The sequence below is a fragment of the Bidens hawaiensis genome, unplaced genomic scaffold, assembly GCF_021521415.1.
Source record: "Bidens hawaiensis isolate Kalapana, Puna unplaced genomic scaffold, B.hawaiensis_p1.1 tig00002338_1, whole genome shotgun sequence".
Classification (NCBI taxonomy): Eukaryota; Viridiplantae; Streptophyta; class Magnoliopsida; order Asterales; family Asteraceae; genus Bidens; species Bidens hawaiensis.
Window position 1 is genome coordinate 408,813 of NW_027491126.1, and position 20,012 is coordinate 428,824.

The following is a 20,012-nucleotide window of genomic DNA, read 5'->3' on the forward strand; positions in this document are numbered from 1 at the left end:
AAACATATAAGTATATATGATTCAACTTATACATTTTGACCACATTGGTGCATTCTTAAAACCATGCAAACTTCTAGAACACACAAAACAAAACAGAACATAAGATTCGAATTTAAGCATGTACATAAACCCTTCTCAAAATACAACCACCCAACATCAGCTCACATGAACCAAAATACATGTTTGCCGGTTATATTGAGCCACAAAGAGTAATTTGCTATCAGCTTTACAGAGGGTGCAGAACCTGTTAACCACAGCTAAGACTGTTTCGGGTTCCTTGACATTCGGCTAGGAAAGATGCGACTCAAGATTGAAAACAGTATTGCTTGTATACATGACAAGACAAAGTTCCAACATGAAGACGGCCAGTACCATGGATACATTAACCGGAAAAAGAGACTGATGATGTGTCGAGGGTATCGCCCCACCTGACCAAAATGCATAATAATTATGTCGTTACAAACCGTCTACGATTATCAAAAAGAAGTATAACAGATAATATTCATTACTATTTTTGTATACAATATATGTGTTCAATATGATTACACAACCTATATTATTACTGGAGAGAGAAGAAGAAGAAAGGGTTTTGATCAAAGGATTTTTTCTTTGAAATTTTTACTTTTTTTAATGAAAAGGGTAAAAAGGTATTTTTAATGATCTTAACAGAAATTTTAAACAAACATGCATCCAAGAGACCAAAATTAGGGGTGTGCATGGATAGGTCCGAACCAAATGCCGAATACTCGGTTGTCGAGTTTTTGTAAACGGTTCGGTCCTTTTGGTTTATATATTTGGGCTTGAAATTTTTGGACAAAAAAATAATTGGCCCAAAATAATGACCTAAAATTTTGGGCCTAAATCTTTTTTGTTAACTAATAATTAATTTATTATTACACATTTAGATTACACTATTTATTAAATTCTTATAAATTACTTAAATTTCAAAATAAAAAATGAAAATCCATAAATTCGGTCCTGTTCAGTTTTGATTACACGCAAAACCGGAACTGAACCAAAAATTTTGGTTTTTATGAAAACATAAACCCAAACCGTCGTTTAGTTTGGGCTCGGTTATTTCGGTTTGGTTTTTCTGGTTACAGATCGGTTTTTACAGTCCATCTGTGTAATTTACACTTACAATAATAATAATCTAAATTTATAACCAGATAATGGCAAAACTTGGCCTGTTCCCATTTTAACTACTTTTATATTACCTATACATTATAGAATAACCAAAATCGACCCGTTCATTAGCACATGGGTTGAAATTGCCACCCCTAGCCCCAACATAAGAAAATAACTTGGTGCCTAACAAAATTAATAATATTTTATAATAAATAAAAAAGTTGAGATAAAATACTCACAGGGAAAAGAAAATCCAGAGCATTCCAGGCTGCATGACGAACAGCTCTCGTTGGATACATCGGACCACCAGGAGACGTGAAGCTGTACAAGCATGTTTTAAGTCTAGTGCTTGTAGTCATCCTCAGTTCCAAACCTAAAAAGTCAACCATCATCATCTTTATATCATAAGCGGTCAAAAAGAGTTGACCAGGATTGACCCGTAAATACTTATTGCCATTTTCCCAACTTTTATATAAAATTAATACATTACTCATGATCACCAAAATAGCTAAATTTTTGTTTAACCCATATGAGATAAAACACAACCCGACTGAACCCATTTGAAATCAGGCGGTTTGAAGTTGCTATCTACATACACAAAGCTACGGAAACACCAGAAAACAAAGGTTACTTACCTTGGAGAACTTTAATGTGGGAGAGATAATGTAACAGCACTGGTTCCACTTTCAGTTTTTGTAGCTGGCCAATGAGCAATATTTGATACATATTATTTTTTTCACCGCATTAAGCAACATAAGTTAATAAAAAAGGGTAGTTTCTTGGATTTTACCTGATCAGTTAGTTCGATAACAAACATATCTGCGGGACCACCGACTAAGAAAGCATTTGGGAACTCCGGAAAGTTCTTTAAGAAGCTTTCAATCTTGTCAACTGTAAAAGGACAAACGAATAAACAATACAATTTGATGCATAATTTAATTGCACCATGTATTGAAATAAACTAGTACCTTGACTATAAAGGAATATGAATCTTGAATGAAGAAGAAATAAATCTCTTTGTGTCTGTAAATCACAACAATAAACTCATATTTGTCAATTGTCAATATTAAAAGATGTAGGCTCAGTTATTTACCTGCAAAGGGATTTTCTTCAACCTATTAGGCGCCAATGCCACATCATCAAGAAGATACTACAAACAATCATAAGAATGTGTCACTCAAGAGATCTTGTTGAGCCATGAAATAATCAATACCGAAAAAACCAAACACATACAAAAACCAACGATGTGTTTTCTTTTTTCTTAAAAACCAACCTTTTGGTTCGGTTTCAATTTTGTATGTAACTAGAATAATAAAAAAAAAAGTGAACCGAACCGAATTTATGTATTTTTCAAATTTTACTTGAATTTTAATTAAATTTAATAAGAATTTAAATTTAATATATATTAGCCCAAATGTATAATAGTCAGTTAGTTATTACAGTAACTAACAAAAAGATTTAGGTCCAATTTCATTATTTCGGGCCAACTTTTTTTGGCTCAAAAAGTTTAAGCCCAAACAGTAAAACCGAAACCAAGCTCATACCGAAAAACCAAAAAACTGAAACCGAATTGTTTTCTGAAGCTCAAAACTGAATTTTGGTTTGAGCGCAACACTGCCCAAACCGACACCTATGACAATAGTACAAACTAGAGGTCCTCTCACCAAAAAAAGACTCTGGAAGTGTGTCGTGTTTGTTTGAATATCAATCCTACAAATAAAATTTAAAATGTATAAAAATTAAACATAAGCAGATGTATTCAACAAGACACAATAAATAAACCAAACAAGATTTGATGCGAAGCGCATACCAGAAGACGTTTGTAGCACCTTGCACAAGAGCCGATGAGTAACGAAGGAGGACGTCTGCGTTATCAAGTTCCACTTCAAATAACTGCGAGACAGAGGTACTCAAGATTAATCAAGCTTTTTAAAATTTATAACTCCTATGAATTGTTGAATAAATCAAGAAAACACATACAAGGTCATTTAGCAAAGATCACATACCCATTTGTGAAAAAGAAGCGCAAAAATATGAGAAGCAAACGGTTGACTCCAGAGTTGAACAATCAAAACAAGAATCGGTTTCCCGTGTTCGGGTTCCAAGGAAAAATGATCAGCAAGAACATCATAAAAGCATATGGGAATCTTTACTTCAACTATTGAGGCAGAAGCTGCATCTTCTCTCCCAAGAATTATGTCTGTTCCAAAACCATTGCAGGAATCTTAGTCAAGCATTTATCAGGATAATATAATTGATACTATTTACCACTTTTGGATGATCGATAACAAGCATTTAACAAATAAATATATAATTTAAAGTCAATTGATAAATAAGGCTGTTAAATGTGGTCACATATAGGAATCTCACAAGGTAGCGGTTATTGCAAAGCCACATTCACATCGATTAATATTTGAAATATATTCGGTACGAATATGCTATAGATTCTAATCTTGCATTCCATGTAAGGCCACTGTTCGATACCATGAGGGTATTTTAGTCATTTTTAAAAATATAACAGAAAAAAGATAACGGCCATCTGACCCATGGAACGTGAAACCTATTGACTAAACATGTAATTTCGAAAAACAATGTAAGCCAGTGAAGCCACATGGATCAGCCACATGACTAATTCTAATCATAAGATTAGGAGTTGTCCAAACATCATATATCTGTTTTTATTGTAGATCCACATTAACATCAATTTATGTTTGGAATGCATTTGATATGAATACGTTACAAATTATAATAACGCTTTCCATGTAAGGCCACTGTTCTACACAAAATGATAACCACCATATCATTTTTAGTCTTATCCAATAAAAATATGATTCTAGCAGTAATACACGTGTAGTTCAAGTATTTAACAGGATCGGTACGTTTAATAGCATATCTATTTATAACACTAACGATGTCATACCCTGCAACTGATTCAAATTTTTACCATTCTAGTCAATTTTCAACACCATAGATCATTGCTTATGAATGGCTAAATTCAAAATAGAGCCTGGAAGGTTCCGAGGAGTTCATAAAGCTTCTTTTTTGTATTTTGTATATGATGTTTCAATAATCAATACTCAGTTTTCTTACAAATTTTCATGCAGTGTTCTTCTATAAGTTATTAAATTATATTATTACCTCTAGCTCGATCATCAACTTCCAAAGCAATATCAGCAAACAACGCCTGCAATAAATCGCGTCTCTGATTCGGTGAAGCAATCGCCTGAAACAAAAACACCCAATTCACATGAATCCATCAACCAAATTCAACATGATATTAAAGAATTACACAAACCCATCAAGCAATACTCAATTAAGCAACGAAATCATCATCAACAATTCAAATTACAACGGAAATGAACATGAAATTAAAGAATTACAGAAACCCATCAAGCAATACATAATTACTTAACGAAATGATGATAAAAAATTGAAATTGAGACAGAAATTAGAGAAACCTTTTGAAGCTTTTTGTCGATCTCTTGCGTGAGAGCAGAGAAATAAGCAGAGCTTCTGGGAGTTACGGCAAACGACGGCATTCTTCCGATCGATCATTTGATTCCAAAACCTTTATAAAATCAATATCAAATGTTATCCCTTTATAGGTCCAATTATCAATTGAGTAATTAATAATTGCTTATATATAAATATATATACCTGACCCAGATGGAAAATAAGGAAAATTTGGTTGGTTTTAACACCGACACCCACGGTCGACGACGACGGTGGTGGTGGTTGTGGAGGTGGCGTCGTGGGGATGTGGTGTGGCGGAAAAGCGACACCGTTGACGATTAATATATATAGGATTTGGTGGGTTGATAATAATAATAATATTATTATTAGGGGGCGTGGAGTTTAAATGGTGTACATCGATTGATTTTTATTATAACCTTTTGTGTTTTAATTGTATGAATGAACTTGGATTTTAACTTGGTTTATGTGGTTTATATATAGAAAGTGTTTTTGAGATAGACTAGTGTGCATAGCATATAAGGTATAATAACATATATTGCACCTAATTTTATTTGTGTAAGATGTATTCTACCTTATGATGGAGACATGTTTGGATGATATAAATGTTGATTCGGATGTTTACATTGATTGAATGATTAATGTTGGATATAGATGTTTGGTTAATCAAGATAAAGTGAATGTTCGAGATGTGATACTTTTAACTAAGATCAAAAGGTTTGGATGAAAAAGGTAGAAGATCCGGATAAAGAACGTAAGGAGATACAGAAATTTCAATATTACATATGAAGAATGGAAGGTATAGATGAAACAAATGGCTGTTAATTTTTGTGCTTGCCTAGTGTATTTCAGGTGTATTGATAGGGTTTATAAATAGTGTTTCGTATAATTGTTTTCACGCTTCTTTCAATGTATTGATTTTTTTGCGTGAATGTAAGTCCCGAATCTGGATCACTACAATATGATATCAACCAGACGAGTATTGGTGCGGAATACCAATCCTCGGTGATTCAAGAACACGAATAGTAACAAGTAAACTAACACGGAATTGCTTCAAAACACACGTATATATTGAATACGTCGGGTGCTTAAACACTTACAATACTTGATAATAATGAGAATGAACAACCCTCAAGTTTCTGCTCACCAACTCTCTTAATGTGAACCAACCACTAAACCCTATACAATAATATCTATTTATAGGTAAACCAAAACACTAGCCCAATCAAAGCCCAAAGCCCACCGAGAACACAAGTGTGTTCTCGGTTTACATAGATAACCCGTAGCCCAGCCCAACAAGCATAAAACTAAGTACAAACCACAAAATATGGACCCAACAATCTCCTCCTTGGTTTGTAGCTTCGTTCTTGTTTATTTCACTTCAGACTAGCCTAATCAAAATCCATAAGAATTTCGGTATTACACCAATGCAATTCTTCAACTCGTCTTCGTTTACATCACTTTAGTATTGATCATGTCGTGAACTTTTGATATGCGTCAGTCTAACCAAATTATGACCCAACAATCTTGCCCTTAGACTGATGCTTTCAATATCTTCAGAATCTTTACTAGAACATAATCAGCAACTTCAATGATCAGCAACTTCAGCATCTGCATCCAATACTCTACCATCTCCCCTTGAACATGATCAGCAACTTCAGCATCTGCTTCCAATATTCTACCATTTCCCCCTTTTTGATAGCATCATCCTATTTGAATCTCAGATACTTCATATGCTTCTGTTGCAAGAAATCAGTCTTGAAGGAACAATCAACTTTGATAGAAATATCAACCAAAATTTTTTTTGAAAACAATTTAAATAAAACGAAATAAGACAAACATATTTTTGTAATTTTTATTTTTCTGTTTTTTTTAATTTTCTTGAAAAGACTTGAAATGAGATCATACCAGCTAAACCAACTATAACACAATAACCGAAATCATATTCCATTAGCTGAAAACAAATTTTAAAACGATTTCTTAACACATTTGTTTTGACAAGAGTAATCAAGAAGTAAAAATTAAAATAAATGAAATAAAAAAAAACAAAAACAACAAATAAAACAAATTTAATCATCCGGTCTTCTTGTAATTTAGCAAAAATTGGGATCAAATTTCAGTTTTTGAAGCAAAAAATGCCGCCTTTTATGAAAAGATCCGAACATGGAATCATATCGTTTAAGCGGCTGTCACAAAGATTCATGTTCAGCGTTATTATGACATAAAAAGACAGGTTGATAGCAGGTATAACATATTTAGCATGATTTTCATTGCATCAGTGATATGATTAGGGTTCAGTTCGGCATAAAGCTTAGATGGACATCACTCATGGACCTGTGGTGCCTCCTATCTCTTCTCAAAGCGTATTTGGCTTTCTCAAGATCACCCCAATTTGACTCCTACCCCCTAGTGCTTGATCAAAAGATTTTTATATAAAAGCAAATTTAAGCTTTAAGGTTGAACGTTGGACTTAGTGCCAGTAAACTGACAAGCCTTTCATTCGAGACATGACAGGACTTACTTGTGTGCCCCCATCTCTGTAGTTCTAGTTTGACCCTTTAAGCTTTTGAAATACCAAGTTTTTAACAACACAAATTATATACATACTCATAATTAGTTTTTTTTCATCCTTTTTTTTATCCTTTTTTTTCATCTTTTCCTTTTTTTTCATCTTTTTCCTTTATTGTTATAATAATAAACATAATACATAATAGCACAATATTTTTTGTGATCAAGACACTAACGGACTCGTGTATGACTGGGTAATTGCTTTTTTGCCTATCATTCGGAGAGATGTATCTGGAGACATGCACATGTCTTCAAAATGACTCTCCACATTAAGTTTAGCAAATTTAGTTTATATCACTTCAACTTTTACGCATCATGGAAAGCTACCATACAATATCAATGACTGTTCTAGAGCCTTTTAAGCTTAATAACTTCACCCGTTAGGCACACAAAAACAATTTATCTATCACTTTTCAAAGGTTGGATCAATTTTTATTTGAAAATGTTTTGAAGCTTTTGAAAAGCTGTTAACTGAATAGTAATATCATTTCCCAGAAAGTTACAGAAGACACACATGTTAAGAACTCAGTCACCCCGGTCACTCATCAGTTTTCAGATAAATGGCTATCCCGTATGACCACTAGTGGTTAACATGACCAAAACACATATGAAAATACGTGTCCCTTCAACTTGGAATTACCGACATAATTTTAAGTGAAAGAATTCAAAACACAAAAACACATCACAATCGCCCCAGATGCTTTCAGTCTTTAGGTGAATGGCTATCCTGTGAATCTACAAGTAGATCATCGGACCAAACATATACAAGTATATGTTCTTTAAACTTGAGCATCCGACATAATTTTAAGCGAGTGTGAAGTTTGAAAGACATTTTTTAATTTTTATTAAACACACACACACACTCTTTTTGAAAATTTTTAAATTTCCCCCCCTTGAATTTGTGCAAAAACATTTATGTACAAATTTAACCTCAAAAAGACTCAATCGTCGAAACGAGGTATTTAATAAAAACTTTTATGAAGTGTGATAGTCAGCCAACTGATGTATTATCATTTCTCATGCACGTTCAAGTCATTTTCTCATTTTTGGGAAACAAAATACACTATACTTGAAAAACTAAACGTGAACATATTTTTTTTATAAAAATTTAAAATTTTAAAATCTTTTTGACTGATCAATCTTTCATACCAAAGTGATACGGTTACCTTTTATCTTCAAGACATTATTTTTCATTTGTGAGAATCTCCCCCTAGGAATAAGCTTGTTTTGAGATTTTGCATCCTTGCGAGTTGAATGTCTGGAACAAACATTTTAATATGCAATGTATTCCCTGATTTGTTCCCACACACTTAGAGAGCAGATTAAAAACGTTCTATCACCCTAAAATCATCCCGTCCAGGCAACAAATAATCCATTTCATGGTTTAAAGATTTAAAAACAATGGATATTTGCCCTGTCATGTGCCTGGAACAACCCATATAATAACAATGATTTTGTGGTTGTTCCTACACGCATAGCGGGATCAGTTGGACATATGAACCCAAGTCATAAATGTCTTGGGGTTCCCTTGAGCATCAACATATGTGACCTCTTGCCAACTCATATCCTTCCCATCTTTAACAGAATCATTTGTCATTACAGAATCTATTTGCTGAGTTTTAAGTTTCCAAGTCTGTCTTGGTTTAGTGAAATTTGAAAGAACAGACTTTGGAGTGGAGCAATTCGAATTATAATTCTTAGAACTCTCAACACTCTTTGATTTCTGAAAATTTAATTTTCTTTTAACAGTTTCTAAATCATTTGAGTGTAAACTTGTCATATTAACTTTGAATCCTTGAGTATCAGTGACCCGTTGTACAGATACACGTGGTTTTCTAAAATAAGCATTTTGTTTAACCACTGGATTCGGTTGAAACTTGTTACCTTTCACCTGAAGAGCTTGTCTATTAACAGCACGGTAGTGACACTCCTTTGCCAAATGCCCGTCGTTCCCGCAGACAAAACACGCTTTCATCCTTCTTCTAATGTCAACGGAAACACTTGCCTCTTGTTGGAATTCCTTCTTATGAAAGGTTTTTCTATTCTTCTTGCCCCTTGGCACAGTCTTCTGATTTTGCTTGTAGTATGGAACATATAGACGATGAACACAATTTCTGGCTATATGTCCTGGCGTGCCACAGTGGTAACATGTTTGTCTCTTAACATAAATGGCACCCATTGATTTATCAACACATGGAGATCCGGAGGATCTATGAGGACGAGACTGTCCTTGTTGTGTTGATTTCTTACGTGCCTTCCATTTGTAGCCACAACTCTTGTAAGGCCCCGATCCCGGTGCCCTACTTTAGCGTCGAATTTACTCATAAACACAGTTCTTACAAATAAGAGTTAATTAAAACTTTCGCGGAATATAAAACTTAAACGCTTATTACAAAACATTTAATCTTTTCTTTAAAACCATAACATAAAATATCATATTTAAAACATCGTTTCTTCCATCTTCAGATGCCAGCCGTTCAATCCATGCCATGTGCCATCCTCATGCCGGCTCTTTAGTTTGCTCACCTGCGTGCATACTAAAAGTCAGCTACGCTGAGTGAGTTCTAGTTAATCAAGCAACTTATCATACAACCACTACATACATCATATACGTATCCGAAGATACATAATCCACTGTCTAACCTGCTACTTCTTAACCACTTAATTACCCCTACAGCTTAGCCTCTTAATTACCCCTACAGCTTAGCCACTTATGCCACTTTATGTCACTTTAATAATGAATATCGTTATGCCACTTTAATAACGAATAACGTTATGCCACTTTGCCACTTTAATAACGAAGTCACGCATAGGCTTACCCTACCACGTACTATCGTCATGCCACTTACAACCTTACTAGACCCCTATCCACTTCTATCACTCTCTACTTCTACTTGTCTATAACCCACTTCCTATCAGCACATTATTTACACAATAAGCAAGTCACATCATAGCAATCATAAACACTATTAACCACTTGACAGTCACTACCCTTGACGATACGTGCAATATCCGAAGATCGTTCACGCACCGACAAGCATTATATAATAGCTACTTGTATAACATCTATAGCATACACTTACCACTTAAGGTAAGTGTATTCACACTTCACATCGAGTATGCACACAGCCCCGAAAACATAACAAGGAAACGGGGCTAGAAACTCACCTGGGCTCTGTTTCTTTCTCCGTTAATTGTTGATCCCTTCTTTAATGGAGCTCGGCTAACTGTATATAAGTTACACATATCAATGCTCGTCTGGTCTAATCTAGCGACCTAGTATTAGCTTACTTCTACTTTGTATTATTACGGTTTTTCCTTTATTTTAACATTCATGTGTTTTATCTCCTTAGGTCCTTACGATGCATACCATCAAGTGTATACACGTATATGTAAACATTTACAAGTCGCCAGATATCCGGGTCTCAATATAAGCGAACTTAGATATAAGCGAACTTAGATATAAGTGAACTTGTATATAAGCGAACTTAGATATAAGCGAACTTGTATATATAAGCGAACTTGTTATCAGGCGAACTTATATGTGGCGAACTTAACCAGCAGGCGAACTTAACCAGTAGGCGAACTTATTCAGCAAGCGAACTTAACGTGCAGCAGCTACGGGTTTGGTTTTAACAACATTCAAACCTTGATATGATGCTAACCATTCTCGTAAACGTTCCCACATCCATTTCCGGATAAGTCTTAACCCGGGAACCATAAAGTTTGGACCTTTAGGCTTAAAACGTTCAAAACTAGATCTAAGGTTTATTTTAGACGAGTCGTTCATAACCATGAGTTCGTTAAGTCCATTTTAATCTTCAAGTTTGCAACTTTACGATGTCTAGACCCGATCTATCATCCTACCAATTTTCATGTAAATCCGTTCATGAAAAGTAAACCTTTTTAACAAAAACGTACATTTGAGGTTTTTGTTTGAAATCACTCAAGATGCTCAAAACCATATCAAACGAACTCCGATTTGAGTGATTTAAGCGGACACAGAACCGTCTCGTCCTGATCTACAAACCCATCAGCTCACCTTCGCTGGAAACCGCCGCCACAGTCGCCGGAAATCTGAACAGTGGCCGGAATCTTCATGTTTTGAGCTGCTACGGTTTTGCTGATAAAAACCATACTTCCCGACCTCTGATCGAAGATCTAATCGGTGGGAATATTCATTTATGTACCGTGAATACTCAGTTAAAATTTGGGACTGATTCGACGGCTAGATCTCCGGGAATCTTTGTGTCATTGTGGGTGGTTTTCTCAAAGACGAGAATTGAGTTAAGTGTGTGTTTTGATAGTGGAGGCTATGGTGTAGAGATGTATGAAAATGGAAAGGATTAGGGTTTTAAGGGGTATTTATACTCCCTTAAGCCCATGGACCTAAGACTCATCTTTCCTTTTTGGTCCATAATTAACTCCATCTAATTAGCCTACTTATCCTTCCATCCTTATTATTTTATTAATTCTCTACTAACTCAAGTAAATTTTTCCATCATAAATAAATAATATATTAAATATTATTTTTAGAAATTTCGGGATGTTACAACTCTGTGTATTATTATTAGTACAATTTTGAGTTGTGGTGTCATCTGAGTTTGATGACACGTTAGAATGAGATTCATTTTCACTAGTCTGAACCCCTTTACTATCAGAAGCAACATCATTTACTATATCTGCACATGAAGTAGAAGCATCAAAATTGTTCACACATTTAAAAACATGCTTGATTTCCTCTAGGGATCCTGATCCAATAGTTTCAGATTGAACATGTTCACCATACTTCATGTCCTTTATCTTTTCCTCCTGATCTTTGGTGACAAGGGTAGGGACATAATTGTGGTTGTAGGGTGGGGGAACTTGACTGTATCCTATTCCCTCACCTTCATTTTCCTTCCACCACAATTGGTTTTCAATCATCGAGTTAACTACTTTACTGGAACCATCGAATTTTTTAAAATCAAGTTCAGCCTTTTCAAACTTACTAGTTATATTCAAGATCTCTAACTTGGAGGCTTCCAGTTTTGCAGTTAACTCAGCAATTTCTTGTTTTGCATCTAGATGGTGACAGCTCTTTATGCTAAAATCAGACTTAAGTTTCTTAATGTCCTTGTTAAGAGATTCAATTTTGTCTAAAAATCCCTTTTCATTTTTCTTAAGTTTGAAACTCTCTGATTTTATTCTTTCCATATCTCTACTTAGACTGTCATTATAAAGTTTATATATTTCTATTTTCTCACCACAATTTAAAGAACATGGTTTAAAAACGAGTTGTGAATAATCCATTGAGTAATTAATCAGATTAAACTGATTCTCCCGCCAAAACTGCTCGAAAAAAATATGATCGCCAAAATTCTCAAGAAGAATGTCCCAGTCAAGAGAAGTGTCTAGGAAAAACCGAATTTCCCGTCAAAATTTCACCGAAAATCTCCCGAAAAAAAATGTTTTCGCCAAAATTTTCAATGATGGATTTTTACTAATAAGGAGTAATCTGGAAAAATTTCGTTCAAAAAATTTTTTCCCGCCAAAATACTTTTTTTTAACTCCTTGATCGAGAACTCCTCTTGACCGAGAACAATGGTTGACCGAGAACCCTTCCTTTTGACCGAGAACTCAAGACCTTGACCGAGAAGTCAAGAGTTTGACCGAGAACCTGATATTTTGACCGAGAACTCAGTTTCTAACCGAATACCCTTTATGATTGACTGAGAACTATAATTTTGGCCGAGATCCTTTAAAAATGGCCGAAAACAATGACTATTTGACCAGCTATTTGGTATCTTTGACCGAAATCCCCAAAATTCAAACAAATTCAGTAACAAACTCTCGAGAATTAAGGGATTTTGATTTATTTCCAAACTAAAATCAACTCCTTCCCAAAACCTTACTGTTTCTTCTCCGGTCACTTTAATCACCGTAAAAATAATCAAATCACCAAGAACACTATTCTTGAATCTGTTGATATCACAATAACGAGCCTGAATTCGTCCAAGGCTCTGATACCAATTGTAAGTCCCGAATCTGGATCACTACAATATGATATCAACCAGACGAGTATTGGTGCGGAATACCAATCCTCGGTGATTCAAGAACACGAATAGTAACAAGTAAACTAACACGGAATTGCTTCAAAACACACGTATATTTTGAATACGTCAGGTGCTTAAACACTTACAATACTTGATAATAATGAGAATGAACAACCCTCAAGTTTCTGCTCACCAACTCTCTTAATGTGAACCAACCACTAAACCCTATACAATAATATCTATTTATAGGGAAACCAAAACACTAGCCTAATCAAAGCCCAAAGCCCACCGAGAACACAAGTGTGTTCTCGGTTTACATAGATAACCCGTAGCCCAGCCCATCAAGCATAGAACTAAGTACAAACCACAAAATATGGATCCAACAGTGAACAATTCTTGCAGTCAATACATTAGAAATTATTATTTACATTGTGTGTTTTCTTTTATTGAATTCTTGTATCGACTACATGACAAATTCACAAGTTATTCATCGTACCGAATACTTGACAAATTGGTTTCTCTTTTATCGAATCCTTGACAAAATTTCAAGTTTAAGTAGTTTGAATTTGTTATGATCAGATCATTTATTTATGATTATAGAAGAGTAACAATCTTGATGTTATAGTAATACTGATGCAGGAGCCTATGATAATCTCTTTATTTATTCTCTTTCTTTCTTTCTTTTTTCTTGTTTGTCTCTTGTTTTTGAATTATATATTCTATTTAGGTTTATCTCAAAATTATCTATATAGAGTAAAAGAGAAAGTTGGTGTCACAAAATGGTTACTTTCTGTTTTTATATAAGTATTAATGGTTTTGAAAGAAGATACAAGTATTGTAGTTGGCTGGGTGGTTATGTTGGCATGGGAAGATGCTTGTGCCGGTTTTGGGCGCAAGTTCGGATCTTTAAAGCAGCAAAAGATTGTTACAATTTTTTAATTGTGTTATTTATGTTTTTGTGTAACGACTGGGTTTACCGACCGTTTGTGCCGGTTTTGGGCGCAGGTTCAACTCCTCAAAGCAGCAAAAGACTGTTAAATTTTTTTTAATTGTGTTATTTATGTTTTTGTATAACGACCGGATTTACCGACCGAATAAACATTGTTTTAAATTTGTTAACAAAAAAATTATAATATGTTATACGAGTGTTGTTGAGTCATTATCTCAGCGTATGGGCCTGACTGACGCCACCCTAGTGGCTCACCTCTATCTTTATTTTTTGTTTTAGTTCCAATTTATTTATGATTATAGAAGAGTAACAATCTTGATGTTATAGTAATACTGATGCAGGAGCCTATGATAATCTCTTTATTTATTCTCTTTCTTTCTTTCTTTTTTCTTGTTTGTCTCTTGTTTTTGAATTATATATTCTATTTAGGTTTATCTCAAAATTATCTATATAGAGTAAAAGAAAAAGTTGGTGTCACAAAATGGTTACTTTCTGTTTTTATATAAGTATTAATGGTTTTGAAAGAAGATACAAGTATTGTAGTTGGCTGGGTGGTTATGTTGGCATGGGAAGATGTTTGTGCCGGTTTTGGGCGCAAGTTCGGATCTTTAAAGCAGCAAAAGATTGTTACAATTTTTTAATTGTGTTATTTATGTTTTTGTGTAACGACTGGGTTTACCGACCGTTTGTGCCGGTTTTGGGCGCAGGTTCAACTCCTCAAAGCAGCAAAAGACTGTTAAATTTTTTTTAATTGTGTTATTTATGTTTTTGTATAACGACCGGATTTACCGACCGAATAAACATTGTTTTAAATTTGTTAACAAAAAAATTATAATATGTTATACGAGTGTTGTTGAGTCATTATCTCAGTGTATGGGCCTGACTGACGCCACCCTAGTGGCTCACCTCTATCTTTATTTTTTGTTTTAGTTCCAATTTATTTATGATTATAGAAAAGTAACAATCTTGATGTTATAGTAATAGTGATGCAGGAGCCTATGATAATCTCTTTATTTATTCTCTTTCTTTCTTTCTTTTTTCTTGTTTGTCTCTTGTTTTTGAATTATATATTCTATTTAGGTTTATCTCAAAATTATCTATATAGAGTAAAAGAGAAAGTTGGTGTCATAAAATGGTTACTTTCTGTTTTTATATAAGTATTAATGGTTTTGAAAGAAGATACAAGTATTGTAGTTGGCTGGGTGGTTATGTTGGCATGGGAAGATGTTTGTGCCGGTTTTGGGCGCAAGTTCGAATCTTTAAAGCAGCAAAAGATTGTTACAATTTTTTAATTGTGTTATTTATGTTTTTTGTGTAACGACCGGGTTTACCGACCGTTTGTGCCGGTTTTGGGCGTAGGTTCAACTCCTCAAAGCAGCAAAAGACTGTTAAATTTTTTTTAATTGTGTTATTTATGTTTTTGTATAACGACCGGATTTACCGACCGAATAAACATTGTTTTAAATTTGTTAACAAAAAAATTATAATATGTTATACAAGTGTTGTTGAGTCATTATCTCAGCGTATGGGCCTAACTGACGCCACCCTAGTGGCTCACCTCTATCTTTATTTGTTGTTTTCATTTTGTTTTAGTTCCAATATCATAACGAATGTAGCAATTATTGACTAGATTCGCGTTGACTCGCTGTTGTCGTCCTGGACCAACCGACGCTACCCCATTGGCATACCTCAATTTTTATATTTATTTGTTATTTTCAATTTGTTTTAGTTTCAATACCGTAACGAACGTAGCTAATATTGACTAAATTTGCGTCGACTCCCCTTTACGACACCCGACTTTTACCGGCCGATTTTACCGCGCAACGCGCGAGTAAATCACTAGTTTTAACTATTTACAGACATGAAAATTATCATGAATACATGTTTTAATTATTGAAAAATTACTTGTGTTCTTCGTGTTTGTTCGTGACTATCGATTTTGTTTCTTGGCTCACCCGCACCAAATATTCTTTTTACTTTTTCAAATAAAACTTTTAAATTATATCAAGTGAGATAGATGACAAACCAAATACATGATAACAACCAAATTATAGCTTAGAAGTATTTACAATAACTTGAAGTCCTTTATCATAACTTTGTTATACCATAATCAAAGAAATTTTAATTCTCGAACACAAAAGCTTTATACATGAGACGTTCTATTACGACAAAAATCCTCATGTCTAATACTTAATTTCCTTTAATAAAGTTTTTTTAGTCATGCATGACACATAAATCCTCATGTCTAGTACTTAATTTCCTTTAATAGCATGAAGTCATTAAAGATTTTCTCTTTAGTCACGCATCTACGTAATGTTCATATCTTTGCCTAATAGCCATTAAACTAAGAAAAGAAAACACATTTACATACAACTCATTTAATGTTTAGCAAAACTTATAAACCTATCTTAATTAAGCTCAAGTGTTAATCCAACGGCCACATCTGATCAACCTAAAATCACCCCCTCCTCAAATATTAAAACTTGTTCGGTTTTAACACCGACATCCCCGATCACAATGGTAGATGATAATGATGGCTGTGGTGGTCGTGGCCTCGCGCAGATATGACGTGGCAGAAAATATATAATTTAAGGGACGTAGATATTAAATAGTATACCTAGATTCATTAACTTTTTGAGTTAATTTTACGAATTTTAACATGTTCTTTACTATTTATAAACTGAAAGTTACATTTTTAACGACTTCTAATATTCTTTTATAAACCACTTGTACTTGTTGCACTTTGCAGGGTTAATTTGAATTTTTAGCCTCTATTACAAAGGAGGACACCTTATCACAAGGATGCCTCTTGTAATAGACTTCTAACCGTATTTTGTTTTGTTTTAGTTTGCGATGAGTATTGTTGTATTTTATAGAAATACGTGTGCTTGTCATTGTTAAATTATAGCTTAATTTTCTCTTGAAGAGCATAATTTCTATACTAGATTTTGTAAACATTAATATTAGTAACATTCTATTATTGACAAAGTTGGACTATTATTTTGATTTTTACTATTAATAATAATATTTTATAATTTTCTAGACAAAGTTTTAACTATTTTATATCGGTTGAGATTGATGTTTTTTTTTTCATTAACTGAAGAGTTGCTAAATAAAATACATGATAATTAGCCTGTTGTAGCTTATAAGCTATATGAAATCAAATTTCTATTTTGCAAAAAAAACCTTGAGTTCTTGAAAATAGTAACTTCTATATAAAAAAACAAGGTTTTTTTTTAATCCTTATTTCAAATAATTAATTCATGTAATAGTATGAATCATTAAAGATTTTTGGTCACATCTTTACCTATAACCTATTAGCCATTAAATCAATAAAAACTAACTTGATAATGGAACACATTTACATCCAACTCATTTATGGTCACATCTTTAATAGTTTGATATATAGCACTTATAAGGGTTAGGTGAGAATGATGCAACCAATGCTAATGAAAATTATGTTCATATGCTATAGTAATCAACATGCTAAATGTGAGATTATACAACAAAAAAAAATCATGAAGATTGCATCCATGTGAGTGCTTGATAAAAATAAAATAAAAAGGAAAAGACGCCCACCGGGGTCAATTAGCTTCGTTTGAAAAGAACTTAAAAGAAAAATATTTTTGTAACGATGATTAACATGACCCGTTGTAACACCTTAAGCAATTCTAAATCAGTTATGGACATGAGAGATTTATTGTTCATAAAAATGACATACCTCTTAAATCATCAACACATTTTGGGCTTAGTTGGTCACTTGGTTGTAGATCACAGGAAAACTCCATTGCTAAGTGTGCTCATATGGGAGTATTACCGGAATGGTGACCTCCTAGGAAGTCTCTACATGTATAACTGTAACACTCGTCAATTTTCAGACCCGAAAACCCGACTCGTTTAATTTTATTTATTTATTTGATTATAGGTGTAAGGTTGTACAAAAACAACCCTTAGCCAACTTCGATTAACTCTTGTACCCCCAACTAAAGATAAACGACCTAATTGCAAATTAACAAAAAAAAAATAAACTTTTCCCTCCTCTTTCTCTTCCACCGACGCCATACCCCCCCCCCTTTTCTTGGATCTCAATTTTCGGCCATAATTAATCCAAAATGATCTTACCAAATTATCTATCAACCTAAAACGCGTCTACCGACACTTTAATCATGGTAAACGATTAACTATTGACAACCAATTTACCAAAAAACGAACCGCGGCTAACAAATCCTCAATACCCTATATAAACTCGGTTATTTTCCAATTAATCGTACACACACACTCACCTCGACCTCGCGAACCATAACCCTAACATATTTTCATCATAACTGTTCGTTAAGTTCGGAGTTGATATCAAACTTTGAGCCGTAACCCTAATTGGCCGATCACCCTCAATCATCTATTGTTTTAGGTAATTATTACATGCTTTCGATTCGTTTTCAATCTAATAACATAAACCCTATTTCAATTTTAACAAACATAAACCCATAATCAATTTGGGATCTTAGGGCTTGGTGGGGAAGATGATGAACTGATTAAATCTGTTATATATAACGCGCTTCAGTTTTGTAAACAAGTTAGGCGTTGGCCATCAGGCCAGTGCATGTTACTCTGAAATCCAAACCGACCTGGGGCGCGGGTTCGAATCCCCCAGGCCCGTTTTTGATATTTTTAATTGTTATTATTATTTCTATTTACTTTTAATCAAAGATTTTGATATTAATACATGCATATATACTTAAATACGCATTTCCTTCATAAAACGAACTCCGGATTTAATGTTTCGTTTTGTAATATACATATATATGTATATATATGTCGTAGATATAACAAAGATAATAACAATAATTTCTTTTCTTTTTATTAATCGCTTAAATGAGACGTATTGTTATTCTATTAACGCCCAAACTAAATTATCTCGTATCTTTGCGTCAATATCTTATTGTATATAATATTTATTTTATCTATTAAAATCAACAACAACAACAATACTAATAATAAGAATAAGAATAATAATAATTATAATGATAATGACGTAAATGATAATAATCACAACAACCATAATAAATTTGACACTAAGACTAAAAAACCCTATCAAATCCCATATCCGTCATACGTCTTGTTATTATTTCTTTAATCTTAATTAATGATGTTAATATTAACTAGGAATATTTGTCGGTGAACCTCGAGGAGCTTGATCATTTTCCATCCTAGCCTTTTCTTTTATTATCTCGTCCTCGTTTACCCTACGCTATACGGTGAGTTTACATATCCCCTTTTTTCCTCTTTTACGTTTTGGGGGTGGCATGTATACCATATTTACATTACACATTTTTATTTCCGCATTTATTCAAAACACAATTCGATATATGTTTATGTGTGACTATTGCATGCTCTATGATAATGCTCTATGTGCTTAATTGTTTATTTTATGTTTGGTGGTTGGTATCTCATCCTCATCTATCCTCATCTAGTATGATCATACATTACCCAAGTACATTGATTTCGTATCAATAAGAACGGGTCCACATCTATTTAGTTGTTTACATTTTCATAGAAATAGTAATACTCATCATTTACATATGAATTGTGGTTTTTATCTATATATGTATCTCAACTAAAACTTATGTATTCTCACCAACATTCGTGTTGACAAACTCTATTTTTATACATGCTACAGGTACAAGTAATTTACATTTTCAAGATCGAAGAATTTAGTTTTTACCTTAGGATATTATTCAAAATACAAGACACGATGTAATTGTTGTTCTGTTTATTGAATTTGTTTACTTGTTTTGATATTAATGAATTAAATAATTATTGTCACTTTAATTAGTGTCTTTCGAGCTACTGTCCAATCAATA

At 33.6% G+C, this 20,012-nt stretch overlaps 1 protein-coding gene across 1 annotated transcript; it reads right to left on the minus strand.

The window, feature by feature from the left end:
• Window positions 1-41: 41 nt before the first annotated feature.
• LOC143618015 (uncharacterized) lies at window positions 42-4,717 on the minus strand. The gene is made up of 11 exons (XM_077090370.1): window positions 4,587-4,717; window positions 4,267-4,351; window positions 3,135-3,328; window positions 2,939-3,021; window positions 2,793-2,838; window positions 2,222-2,278; window positions 2,097-2,151; window positions 1,919-2,019; window positions 1,764-1,827; window positions 1,368-1,501; window positions 42-428 (listed from the first exon to the last, which is right to left on the minus strand). The coding sequence occupies exons 1-11, from the start codon at window positions 4,665-4,667 to the stop codon at window positions 258-260; spliced, it is 1,071 nt and encodes a 356-aa protein (XP_076946485.1). The 5' UTR covers window positions 4,668-4,717; the 3' UTR covers window positions 42-257.
• Between the last annotated feature and the right edge of the window lie 15,295 nt (window positions 4,718-20,012).

Coding starts and splice junctions, on each gene's coding strand:
- LOC143618015 (XM_077090370.1), bottom strand. CDS start 4,667: ATGCCGTCGTTTGCCGTAACTCCCAGAAGCTCTGCTTATTTCTCTGCT. Junction 4,352..4,586: donor TCGACAAAAAGCTTCAAAAG/GTTTCTCTAATT, acceptor TTTTTGTTTCAG/GCGATTGCTTCACCGAATCA. Junction 2,839..2,938: donor GGTGCTACAAACGTCTTCTG/GTATGCGCTTCG, acceptor TTTTATTTGTAG/GATTGATATTCAAACAAACA.